The sequence below is a fragment of the Dermochelys coriacea genome, chromosome 18 (genome assembly GCF_009764565.3).
Source record: "Dermochelys coriacea isolate rDerCor1 chromosome 18, rDerCor1.pri.v4, whole genome shotgun sequence".
NCBI lineage: Eukaryota > Metazoa > Chordata > Testudines > Dermochelyidae > Dermochelys > Dermochelys coriacea.
The window spans coordinates 3,177,047-3,190,341 of NC_050085.1; the positions used below are offsets into that span (position 1 = coordinate 3,177,047).

Below are 13,295 nucleotides of genomic sequence, written 5' to 3' on the forward strand. Positions count from 1 at the left end.
CGGCTTTCACCCTCCGCCGGCGCCTCGCCCTGCGCTGAACCCTGGCTTTCCCCCACCCCCGATTTCCCCCTTCAGCCCCAGCCGCTGGACCCCTCCGTCAGTTTCCGCCCCCCCGGCCGCCGTGTAAAAAGCAGGCTGCAGAATCCCAGGCCAGGAAGGGGCAGATGTTACTGCGCATGCTCCCTGCCCCCTACCGAGCACATTCCTACAGCCACAGCTTCCGGCACGACACAGGCGCCTCCGCGGCGACCCCTCCCGCCCCGAGGGCGGAGCCTGTGTTGCTGCGCACGCGCATGGCTGGGGCGGGCCCGCCATGTTGCCGGCGGGTGGCCAGGTTCCGGTTCCGGTTCCGGCTGGGTCGACATGGCGGTGCTGGCCGCGAATCCCAACAACCCCGTGGTCTTCTTCGATGTCAGCATCGGCGGCCAGGTGGGGGCTGGGCCACTGCGGCGCCCGGGTCCGTGGCAGTGGGTGGGGCCCGGGCCCGGGGGAGGAGGCGGGCGCGGCGGGGCCCGGGCCCGGGGGAGGAGGCGGGCGCGGCGGGGCCCGGGCCCGGGGGAGGAGGCGGGCGCGGCGGGGTTACAGCCCTTAGACGCGCGGCGCCCGGCGCTGATACTCGCTGTCCCCCCAGGAGATCGGCCGCATGAAGGTGGAGCTGTTCGCTGACGTTGTGCCCAAAACGGCGGAGAATTTCAGGTAACCTGTGGCCCTTTGCTCCCACTGAGGCAGCCCAATGCCCTGGGTCAGTCACGCAACAACACGTGGTAGGACAGCCCCATACCGGAGCATCCCTCCCTGTAGTGGGGCAGCCCGGTGCAACTCGGTGCCCCTGGTGTGTGATTGGGAAGAGATTTTAGTAGTGGTTATGCACCGGGGTCTGCCCATTTGAGGCACATGCGTGAGCTGCCCCATGCAGCAGATTGCACACTTGTAAGTGATCAGTCCTCTTTAAAACGTGCTTTTATCAGCAAGGAAATCATTAATGACGTTGACAATTAAACTGTCATCACTGGATTTCAGAGCCATCATCCCATTCAGATGAGAGAGGTAGTTCACATTTCTCAAAGTTTAGTTTCAGGCTCTCTGCAGACCCAGGCAAACATCAACTGCATCAGTTACACTCATGTCACGTTTTAAGATGTCTTTATAATATTCAAGACTAGAGGTTTAAATGAAACTAAACCTTAGACTCTGAAGCCTGGGATGCACCTTCTGAACTAAAAGTACCTGCTTGCTAGGTTGCCAGAAGCCAGGCCAATGTTACCCCTGGCCATTTTTTTTTTTTCACCTCTAGGAAATCCTACTTTGAGCATTCTTGTTTTCCTGCCCACCACCTGCTTCCATGGAGTCGCATTCTGGGGAAGGTGGGAATGGTCACGGGTTTGTCTAACTTAGTCTACTCAGACATGCCTAATTTCCTCTGAACTCTTACTTTTAGGTGGTCCCCTAAAGGTAAGGGACAGGGTTAAGGCTCTTATCCCATGTCAAGTCTCCATATTGGAAATGTCATATCTCCCCATCACCACCCAGGCACCAAATTCTGTGCTATGTCCTTGTGAGTTTCAGTCCACAGAGTGAGCAAAACTCAGCTGTACATTCAGATTGGCCAGACTTTTACTAGTTCCTAAGGAAGTAGGCCTGGCCCAAGCTGCTACTTCCACATGCTCAGAAAAGAGGAGCGAGTCAACTATTCTTGCTTGAGAGATGTGTGCATGATTCAGAAACCCAGCAGCCCACTCTGTTCATGTTTGCCCCTTCCTCCCATAGCACCTCAGCACACAAGAGAGATGGCAACTTACTGACTTGGCTCCCTGTTTGCTTACCTCTGGCTGGAGGATGTCTTGCACACCAGACAGCCCAGTCCCTCAAGATGAGCAAGTGTATCCTCATCCATCACAGACCTCCACAAAGTGCTGTCCAGTTCCACTTCATCTGCCTCTTACAAGCCCCAGTATCCGTCTGGTCCTATCCCTCTCCCAGCTGCAGAAACAAACCTGAGGAACTGAAAGTTACTAACAGCTCTTGATGGCACCTACTTCTAGAGACAGTGTCATTTATTCCTTCTAATAATGGACATCCCTGCTATTCCTCTTCTGTGACATGTTCAGTGGGTAATAATTTGTGTCCTTGATTTTCAAATAACTTTTCAAAGTGATTCACTAACTGGTGTGTGTGTTGTTTTTTCTTTTCAGGCAATTTTGTACAGGTGAATTCAGGTATGTAGGATCAATTTCTGCTTCCTCTTAAGCAGTAAATTCCCACAAGCAGGAAGATTTATAGACAGATAGCAGGGATTAGATGTACTTATTCTTAACCTCATCCTTGTTACCTACATGAATGCAAAATGAAGACTCTTGGAAAACACTCAGTTGACATCAAAAATATTTTTGCTGTTTGTCAGACTGAATTGGCTACAAACTGCAATATTGCCAAACAAGCTGCCCTCACAAGCAGTGTAAGAGGGAAACATGTGAAGGCAGCACATAGGAGTTGATCTTCCCAAGAGCTCCAAGCTGAGACTAAAGACTCCTGGGGGGTTTTGTGCTGTGAGGTGCAGTGACTCCCAGTGCCCTTTCTTTTTCTTTCATTGTAGGAAAGATGGTGTCCCAATAGGTTACAAAGGGAGCACTTTCCACAGGTAAATATTTTTCCTTCTAACGCTTAAAACAGCTTGGTGAACTACAGGCATTCTGGAGCCCTCTTTTTAAGGACATCCTTAAACTAAGAGACATGCTGTACACATAAAAAAATAATAGCTCTGAATTTGTTTTCCTTCTGTAACCTCTGCCTTGTACCTATAGTTTGCGTGACTCTGTCCACTGTAGTTCTTGCTAGCCCTTCTGTTGTACTTACAGAGAGAAACCACTGCCTTCTAGCTGCCTTTGACCCCACAGACAGGCAGTACCTCTCCTTTCTCTGCCTCTCGAGATCAGGGTTCAGTTCCCTTTGAGTACATCATCAGATCTAACGGCCAAGGGCCACAATTTGTTTTATCTTAAACAGTGGGAATTATATATTGGAATTATATACATTATTTTACAGAATGTATGTGTTTGCAAATCATGATGCATTTTCATTGTTGTGGGGAGTATCTCTATTTTTCACTGACATATTAAGCTTCTCGAAAAGTTTTTTCAGAAAGAAGTAACTATTATTTTTTTATTACTTCTTTAGAGTCATTAAGGATTTCATGATACAGGGAGGTGACTTTGTAAACGTAGGTACTCTGTGTTCTTTTCCTGCCTTAAAGGATGTGGTGTGTTGCTCTTTCCTGGATAGATATTCATCTGTTTTCTATTCACTATTTCTCTAATGAGAAGATATTACTTGAGAAGCTTCGCTGGTATTTTCCTACTTTCTGCACTGGAATAAATTGGAACGTGCTAGGAAACAGATATCTGGGGACTGGGCAAAATGTTTTCTCTGCAGCAACTGGAACAGAATTAACTAAATTGTCATGTATTTCTGACATGCAAAAATTGCCTTTCTTTGGGTGAGAAGTGCCGGGCTCTTCTGCTGCAATGACTCTCCTCTGCAAAGTGGGGTTTCCATGGCCTGCTGGAGGTGCCTCTAACCATGAGACAGTTCATTCCACACAACACCAATGTTCTCCATCATCTTTCCTGGAGAATGTTTGGTCTGCCAGTTGAGGGTTGGATTTGACATTCATGTTTTCAAAAGAAAGTGTAATTTTCTGCACTATCTGATTAACCGATGTTTCACAAACTGCATCTCACACTAGTGAAGAAAAATGATAATTGGCTGTGTGGAGAGAACATTTGTATTTAGAGGAGACGGCACTTCTACGAAGGGTGATTAAGTTTGATAGTTCAGTAGGGGAAAACCTATCTCAGAATTAAAAGGTAATTTCTGTTTGAAATTTATAGGCCTCAGGCTTTGATAAGAAGAGAATACTTTTTTTTCAAGTTTGAGGTTCATTGAGCTATTTGGGAGTTGGGAAAATTGCTATTTTTTTCAGTTTGAATTATGAGTTGGCAAAATGAATAAAAGCTGGCTGTTCAAAACAAATCAAATAAAAATGGTTATGCTTTGATTCTTCATGATAGTTCTCACAAAACTAGCCACAGGAAACTTGGTTTAGCCACCTATGTTTATTTAAAGTCAGGTTCTTCACTCGTGAGTGCTCTTCTAAACCGCACAGGGACGTCTGACAACTTCCAGTAGAAGCTTAGCAAAAATTACAAGCTCCACTGACGCTTATTACTACACCTAATTATGAGAGAAAAAAATTGTTTATTACAGTAGAGCCGGGAACCAACTGAGAGCAGTTGTGCTGGGCATTGGACTTAGAGCAGTAGCCAGCCCCTGCCTTGAAGAACTTGTAGTATAACCAGATAAGACTAACAGTGGCAGGGTAGAACGTACATAGCAGAGTAAACAGTGATAGCGGAAAACATCATGTTAGTGCCACTGTGCTTTTTCTTAGTGTTTGGTGTGATTTAGTGAGGGAGGGTCTAAGCTAAACAGAAGACAAGGGAAGGGGGAGAGAGAAGGGGGTTGGGGCAAACACCAGTCAGCACAGGGAAAGAGAATGTCCAGTCAAGTGGGGAAAAAATACATCATCAGTATCTAGAAGCCCCTACTTATATTGCTTCTGAAGCTGCTCTGCCAGTTTTGGCCTCAGGCAGGTTTGTTCTGACTCACTGTTTCTTTCCCTAAGCCTAAGGCCACATGGCTGAAGGCAAAGGGTATGCCACAGAAGTCCTAGTGCCCCCAGAGCCCTGCACGGTTCTGGATCTGGAGGGTCCTGAGGAAGCAGTGGCCCTCCTGCACTCACAAGTAATAATACTTGTAGGAATCACTTGTTAGACATCATGGAAGTAGGGTTGTCAAGCGGTTAAAAAAATTAAGTATAACGGGGCATACAAATGTTTAGCATATCTGGCATGTAAATACCTTGCAATGCCAGCTACAAGAGTGCCATCCAAATGCCTGTTCTCACGTTCAGGTGACATAAATAAGAAGCAGGCAGCATTATCTCCCATAAATGTAAACAAACTTGAGTTATTGGCTGAATAGGAAGTAGGACTGAGTGGACTTGTGGGCTGTAAAGTTTTACGTTATTGTTTTTGAGTGCAATTATGTAACAAAAAAAATCTACATTTGTAAGTTGTACTTTCTTGTTGAAGAGATTGCACTACAGTACTTGTACCAGGTGAATTGAAAAATACTATTTTATCATTTTTACAGTGCCATCTAAAAATATTTAATAAATTTCAGTTGGTATTCTATTGTTTAACAGTGCAATTAATCATGATTAATTTTTTAAATTGTGATTAATTTTTTTGAGTTAATTGTGTGAGTTAACTGCAATTAATCAACAACCCTACATGGAAGTTCTAAACTCCTTTGTAACAGTGCAAGCTTCTAATTTGCAGAAGTGACATACTGTCCTGCTATAATTTATAAATTGTTTTGAGGCCTGAATGCTGGCAGTTAGGGCGAGTAAAAGCTGCCTCAGTATTGCTGGAACTTCAGCAAAGTTATAATCTCTGCTTCCCATAAGTGTGTCATCTGAGGCCTCACAGACGTCTGTGGAAAAGCCAACAGAAGGGATCATTTCCCTGTTCTTAAAACAGTTGAGGCTAGCCCTCAACCCTGAGCCTTCCTCCAACTCCCCCCCCCCCACCATGCTTACCCTTCATCATCACCACCTCTGCCTCATTTGTCACCTGTGACCCTTTTAAACTTTACACCCACGCCTTCCCTTTTCTCCTCCCTTCTATTTCCCCCAGAATGTCTGCTGTCTAAAGTGATCCGCTCACTACCATCCATGACCTCTTGTCTCCTCGCTCTGAAACCTAGACTCCATCCCCCACTTGACACCATCTGTCCTTGCTCTTCTGTAGTTTCATGTGGCAATGGGAGCAAGTTTCTGGCTAGTATGAGGAAGGCAGAAGAGGTAGCAAGGGCTGAATCATAGTTGCTGTTAGAACACTGACTCCTGGTTTCCTTACTCTAAAATGTTCAGATGTTTTCAGTTCTAACATTCTCGTTAACAATGGTTTTCAAATGGAAATAATTCTGAACTGGAACTCTGATTTAACAAAGCAGTTTGTCTTGGAATTTTAAATGCATGCTACAGACTACACTTATATCGAGGTGGGATTGAACGCCTGCCTTCCTCCTCTTTATGCAGGGAGATGGTACTGGAGTAGCTAGTATATACCGGGGTCCCTTTGCAGATGAAAACTTCAAACTCAGACATTCTGCTCCTGGGCTGTTGTCTATGGTAAGTATAAGAAGACAAAGTAGTAGGACTAAAATAGCTCTGTGCTCCCTTGTGGAGATTCTTAGCTTATCTCCTGGCTTGCAGAAGTCTCCTACTGTGGATAGAATGTCTGAAAAATCCTCATATAGGGCCAGATTCTGCTACTCTTAGTCATGTTGAACAGTATTTTACTCTGTGAGTAGCTCCCATTGACTTCAGTGAAACCATTAATGGCATAAGGTGCTAATGAACATGACTCGAGATAGCAGTCCAGTCAGTAATTTACCCTTCTCTATTAGAATTTTTGGGGTAGGTTTAATTTGCTCTGCTTTTAGAATTATTGGTCTCTCATATTTTTGCACTCCAGTAAGTCTTTCTTCTCTACCTGCTAATCGTTATTAAACAGCACCCCAACTAATGTCGAGTCAAGGAATTGAATAGCGATAGAAATAGTGTTTGAATCTTGTATAATATATGCTCCGTGCTTCATTTTATAGAAACACAGCCACCATCATGCGCTATGTAGGTTGGAACATACAAAAGGCCATGCTGGACCATACAAATAGTCTATCTAGTGCAGTATGTTGTCACTAACTAGCTATTTCACAGGATGGTACCCCCATAATGGACAGTTGTGCTGGAACATGACTGGGCAGAACCCCATATATCCTGTGATTCTGAAGCTGCAGAATTTGTTGCAGAATTCTCCTTTCTCAGTGTTAATTTTAGTAACCTCTTTCTGGGCCACCTCCTGGCTGCAAAGAGAACCTTGAAAACATGAACCAAGTATAATTGATGCAGTGATGTCTTCCTGAGACAGCCTGAAATGACAGCTTTGAGAGGTGTGGGAACTGTACCACACCTTTCAGAGTAGTGTTAACTCTGAAACCTGTAGAGGGCTAAATAAATTTCATCATTAACTGTTTCACTGCTGATCATTTTACCAGATACATCCAGCTAACCTGTTTATCCTATAATCCTAAGCATCCTTCCTAGCTGCAGAAATCCATAACTTTCCCCTACACAGATCCCTAAATTTTCAGCTTCACCTGTGACAATTTCTATGATGCAATAAGTGTCATCAATACAAAAGACGCACCCTTCCCCCCAAAACACAGTGTGATGTTATAGATCTCAATACGGTATTATTTTGGCCTCAAAGCTCTTTCAGAGCTACAGAAGAATCTCTGTGATTCAGCTGGCTGCACACACTCACAGATAAGAACATAAGAATGGCCACACTGGGTCAGACCAAAGATCCATCGAGCCCAGACTCCTGTCTTTCGACAGTGGCTAATGGCAGGTGCCTCAGAGGGAATGAACAGAACAGGTAATCATCAAGTGATCCATCCCCTGTCGCCCATTCCCAGCTTCTGGCAAACAGAGGCTAGGAACACCATTCCTGCCCATCCTGGCTAATCGCCATTGATGGACCTATCCGCCATGAATTAATCTAGTTCTTTTTTAAACCCTGTTATAGCTTGGCCTTCACTACATCCCCTGGCAATGAATTCCACAGGTTGACTGTGCATTGTGTGAAGAAATACTTCCTTTTGTTTGTTTTAAACCTGCTGCCTGTTAATTTCATGTGATGGCCCCTAGTTCTTGTGTTATGAGAAGGAGTAAATAACACTTCCTTATTTACTTTCTCCACACCAGTCATGATTTTATAGACCCTTATCATATCCCCCCTTAGTCATCTCTTTTCCAAGTGAAAAGTCCCAGACTTATTAATCTCTCCTCATACGGCAGCTGTTCCATACCCCTAATCATTTTTGTTGCCCATTTCTGAACCTTTTCCAAGTCCAATATATCTTTTTTAAGATGAGGTAACCACATCTGCATGCAGTATTCAAGATGTGGACGTACCATGGATTTATAAAGAGGCAATATGATATTTTCTGTCTTATCTATTCTTTCTTAATAATTCCCAACATTCTATTCGCTTTTTTGACTGCTGCTGCACATTGAGTGGATGTTTTCAGAGAACATCCACAGATCAGATTCAGATGATCTGTTGTTGCTCAGGAAGGGCTCTGAGGCCACAATCCCCATCATAGCACACGGCACTTCTTGCTTTTTTTCTTTGCTCCATATATTGTGGAGCTAATATTAACTTTAGAATATAGTCCAGGAGTGACAGCTCGCTCTTGTTTCAGGCGCCTCTGTCTTCTGACTGCCTCTGGTTTGAGATGTTCTATTCCCTAACTTTTTTGTGTGTTTTGTTTTTGCATTTTCAATCAGGCAAACAGTGGTCCAAGTACAAATGGGTGTCAGTTCTTCATCACATGTTCCAAATGTGACTGGCTGGATGGGAAGCATGTTGTGTTTGGTGAGTAGCTGCAGCACAGAGTGATATCCTAATTATATATCCCTTCTGTTTCAACCACATGGTTTTTGTTGTCGTTTCCCATTAATCTTACCCAAGTGGAGTAAGAGCTTCTATGGAAATCTGCATCAAAACCTACTGCTATTGTGAAAGCAGTAATAAATCAGCTAGTTAATGATAACTTGGTTCAAGGCAGGATGTGGAGAACTGATGCTTATTTTATGTCATGGTGAAATAGCAGTCACACCAGAGTTTGCATGCCGTAATTTTACAAAAGTGCACGTTTTATGTCATAGACTGTAAGATCTTAAGGGCAGGGTCAGTCATCTTAGTACTGAACTAATGTATAATATTGGCGTAATGGGGCCCTGCTCCTTATTGGGTCCTCCAGGCTATTTGATGATAGCCATTTTTCCTGTTCACAAACTGCATCTCCATCAGTAGGATTATTTCTGATAATACGCCGGAGAGGGCTGTGGCTCAGTCTGTATTTCCATGCACGCCCTAGCTGCTGGGAAGATGCACGTTGCCTGTCCTGAAGATATAGACACCAGCCCCATGTCTGAGAAGGTTGTAGTTGTATTATTTATGAGCCCTTTATCAGATATATAACAAACCCACAGGTGTCCTGTAGTTATAAATGGGTGAGACACATCGCTGGGGCAAAGAACAGTGTATGGAGAGGTAGCCAAGTCCAAAGCAAAGGAATCACAGGGGTCTAAGAAATTAGAGTAAAGTATCATCTGTACTTGACCATCTGGGACTACAGAAAAGGTGAAAAAGTGCAATATAAAACTGCTACTAATAAATGTTTTTTCTCTTACAGGTAAAATCGTTGATGGGCTCCTTGTCATGAGAAAAATTGAAGTAAGTTTTTAGTTCCGCATCCTGTTCATGAATGCGCAAGCCCGATAGTCACATGCGGCAGTAATCAGGGCTTCATGTTCCCTCCCTGTCCGTTTGCAGGATAATGATTTAACAATAGTGCCAGGGAGCTCCTTGCAGGGGCTGTGCCCTCTGCAGTGAGGGAGTCCATCATGCAGATTTATCTTAGCAAGACACAGGGAGTTTTGTGCTGTGCAGTTGGAGTAGCCAGTCAGTGACTGGGAAGCTTGTTCAGATGGGTTTGGTTGTGGTGCATAGAGTCCTTTCTGGAAACCTGTTTGATTTATTGTGTTGAGAACAGGAATGTAATGGTTCTGTGATATTGCATGGTAATGTGAAGGGGATGATAAATTCCCTGAATTCTTCAGTTGAAATCTAATCGACACCTTCTAATAATCAATATTAAACAAGGTTTCCAAAGGGTTTCCACGTGCTGCAGATACACACATCTGTGTTGACCAGTGAATTCCATATTTAGAATGGCTAATAAACACCCAGGGCCTGTTTAATATACTCTTGTAAAATGTAGGCGTACCACTGCGATGGATGGCTGAATAGACAGAGCACGCCCTGGCATTCTGCTTTCTGACTGGATGCTTGAGTGCAAATAGTGGATCCCAGAGCTGAGCCAGGGATAGTGTGTGAATGCTAGGAATATAGAGAATCAAAAGGGGGAAAGACATTACAGAGCTGACAACAGCTCCACTTAAAGCCTCCTGGTGACCTTCACTGAGAAGGTCTTGTGCTGGGAATCATACAGCACAATTCCTCTATTGCTAGCTCTGTTGTGAGAAAACCACCGTATAGGTGACTTTTTTGTTAAAATTTTCTGTTAGATACACAGAAAGTGTAAACTTTCCCTGATCGCCTTGTCTGACTGCTGTAAGTTGGAGGTGTAGCCAACACAGAAGAGACCAAAACTACCACATAGCTTAGAGTCATTATAACCATGGCTGGAGACCAGAAGGAGATTCCTCTTGCAGCATTTCCCACCAGAAGTACTTTTATAAACAAAAGGAGGATAACTGTGTACGTCTCTTGTAGGATGCCCAAACACTACTGTGATGGGCAGAGTAGAAAGAAATTAAGTGACACACATGAAGAGCATTGGCCCAAGTCCAGAATGATGTGTGAATTCTGAAGTTACTGAATAGCTCCCCCTTCTGTACAAACATGGGGTTGCTTTTCTCTTTGATACTGTAATTAGTTTCATTTTAAAGACCTAAAGCCAAAGAAATAGCAAGTGACATGATACATATTGCATCTCACTGGAAGCTACCTGTATCTTTGCTGCCACTCGCTTTGTTCCCCATTTGTGAGGTCAGATCTATCCCATGTCTCACAGCTCTGTAGTAAAGAAGCAGTTAGCTGGCTCTAGGTAAGGGTCCAAGGACATTGCTGCAAAAGAGAAGAGGAAATGAAAGAGCAGCAGACATGAGTCAGACTGAGTCCAAGTGCAGTTCCTCCCTATTTGTGAGGCTCAGTTAGCATAAGTCTCTTATCCACCCTCTCGAAATAGCTTGTGACTCCCACTAACTTGCTGTGTATTTATACCTTGTAACTGTGAGGGTTTTTTGTCCCCCCAGAATGTACCTACTGGTCCAAATAACAAACCCAAACTGCCAGTGGTCATCTCACAGTGCGGTGAAATGTAGAGCAATGAATGCAGAAATCTCGGTAGGTCTGTCAGTCTTCATCAGTGTGGCTGAGAAACTATCTGATAAGAGATTATTGTGATCGAAATCCACCTCTCACTGCCTTGAAGTTCATAATTTGCCGTTCTGTCAGCTTGCAAAGTTTCATAGTCTGTGGGAGATGCAAGTAAATCTGAAAGCCCAAAAAAGTAAGAATAGAGGATTCTATATTTCCTAATTCAGGGCAGCTTTGGCATTGTCCCTTCTGGGGCCTTTTGTGTCATGAAGCTGAAGCACTTACTCTCAGGATGGGGAGGGGTCTTGTTCCTACAGTCAGGTTGCTGACACATGGTACATCCTCTCTTCTGACTACAGAAGGTACCATTCTCCTGATCAATGGTCAAGTGTTTCTAGCATTTACTATGCTCCTGGCCACCTTGGTTTGCTCACATAGTCGTTGGTACTTAAGGTCATAGACTGCGCCAGAGACCTTATATTAAAGTATAATGCTGTCTTTCCCACTCATCCAGCTACTTCATCCCAGACAAAAAGCATTTCAACATGTGTGCGCAGATTACAGCATGTCAATCTACAACTTGATTTTAAAATAGAATTTCCCAAACATCTGTTTTTGTTAGTCTTTTTTAGCCACTGACTTTCAGATTTTAACAAGCAGATAGTGGAAGCTCTGCATATGATTCCTCTCCACTCATATCATCTGCAAGATGAACAGAACTGCTTTTTGAAAACAAGCTAAGCCCAAATCATTCCCAAAATACCTGCATAGGTACCTGCCACAAGGAAGGGTTTAGATCCACAGTGCTTTGCAGACATTTAGGACCCATTCCTGTAAGGTGCTGAGTGCCCTCTGCCTCTTTGAGAAGGCATTCAGTGCTTTGCAGGATTGGGCCCTCAATAAATGAAGCCTCCAGTTGTGTAGGTAAGTAATATCACCATTCTGTGTTGCTTCCTCTCCCCAGTTCGCAGTTCCTGTTAGCTGGATAGTTCTGTTAAGATGATGAACAGTGAAATTGTTAATAATGTTGACATTGAAATTGCCATCTTTAGGTTTCAGCTCCCCCACTGGGCTGATGCGTGGAGCACGCTTCACTCAGAGGCGGGTGTTAAGTTGCTTACAGAGTTGGGCAGGCGTTTACACTGCTCATAGTTTTCAAAGCTTCTTTTGCAGCTCTGGTGGCTGGGAGCATAATTTTTAAATGAAAGTTGAGATTCTGCTGCAGATTCCATGGCCACAGAATTGTGGCATTCCAATGTCCCTGACAAGGACTAGCTGAGATACAGCTACAGACACTGTGGCTCAGCTAAATATCACTGCACAGCGATGTAACCCAGACCATGAGTTGGGGCTAAGAGTGCCGAATTTCTTAGCTGTTTCTATTCCATCCCTTCAGCTGTTCTTCTTGGGGATCAGTCAGAGGATTCTCTGACATGGCTATTACTATTACTGATCTTCTTTCTCCTCCCACTTTCAGGTAGTCATTGGTCCCTCGTTGCCTTTTCCTGCAGGCCATATCTGTGCTGCTGGCACTTCTACAGAAGTTTCTGATATTCAGGATGTACAATTTTTTTAAAAACAAATTTTCCAGTGTAAATAAAGCATTTTGTTAAATGTCTTTGCAGTGTTGTTCAATTAGAATATTTCAGGCTGGATTCTTGGACAGGTTTTTTTTGTTTTTTGGTTTTTTTTTTGCAGATCAGTGTACTTTGAGTATTGAATAAAAGGTAACCAAGTATTGAATTATCTCTGTTTTCTGGTTATTTTGCTGGGTAATTTGTGTGTTAATTTTTCCATAACAACAATTTCATTTTTTTTAACAAGGTCTCTATGGTCAGGCTATTTTTCTTTTTCCAGTGAGAAGCTAACAAGAGCTATTAGCAGAAGAGAGATTAATTAATTTCCTTTTATGTGACCCTTTCCACTAGGAAGCGCCAGGAGGATTACAGGGGATCATTTGGTAATAAATATCCAGTAATTTGTGGTATTTGGTTACAGCTTGCATCCCAATACCCTCAAATGACCAGACATGGCCACCATATAAGCATAACTCCTCTTTCACCACAATTTCTTCAACATTTATCCCCATTCAATCTCTCTCTTTCTTCCATCTGACTGGCATGAGGTACCATTGAAACAATATCTTAGACATTTTATTTTTTTGTGCTACACACTGAGGTTGATGGTCCCCTTTCCACA

The 13,295-nt window shown here is 43.6% G+C and overlaps 1 protein-coding gene across 1 annotated transcript; it reads left to right on the top strand.

The window, feature by feature from the left end:
* The first annotated feature begins 268 nt into the window (after positions 1–268).
* Positions 269–12,714, top strand: PPIH (peptidylprolyl isomerase H). The gene is made up of 10 exons (XM_038376712.2): positions 269–429; positions 632–696; positions 2,193–2,216; positions 2,594–2,638; positions 3,175–3,217; positions 6,161–6,253; positions 8,477–8,564; positions 9,388–9,428; positions 11,033–11,123; positions 12,574–12,714. Exons 1-9 carry the CDS (start codon positions 364–366, stop codon positions 11,099–11,101), a joined length of 534 nt encoding a protein of 177 aa, XP_038232640.1. The 5' UTR covers positions 269–363; the 3' UTR covers positions 11,102–11,123; positions 12,574–12,714.
* Positions 12,715–13,295: the final 581 nt, after the last annotated feature.

What these genes read in the sequence shown, in the direction of transcription:
- PPIH (XM_038376712.2), top strand. Translation starts at nt 364, where the DNA reads ATGGCGGTGCTGGCCGCGAATCCCAACAACCCCGTGGTCTTCTTCGAT. An exon ending in AAAGGGAGCACTTTCCACAG is followed by an intron (nt 2,639 to 3,174) that starts GTAAATATTTTT and finishes TTACTTCTTTAG; the next exon opens with AGTCATTAAGGATTTCATGA. An exon ending in AGGGAGGTGACTTTGTAAAC is followed by an intron (nt 3,218 to 6,160) that starts GTAGGTACTCTG and finishes CTCTTTATGCAG; the next exon opens with GGAGATGGTACTGGAGTAGC.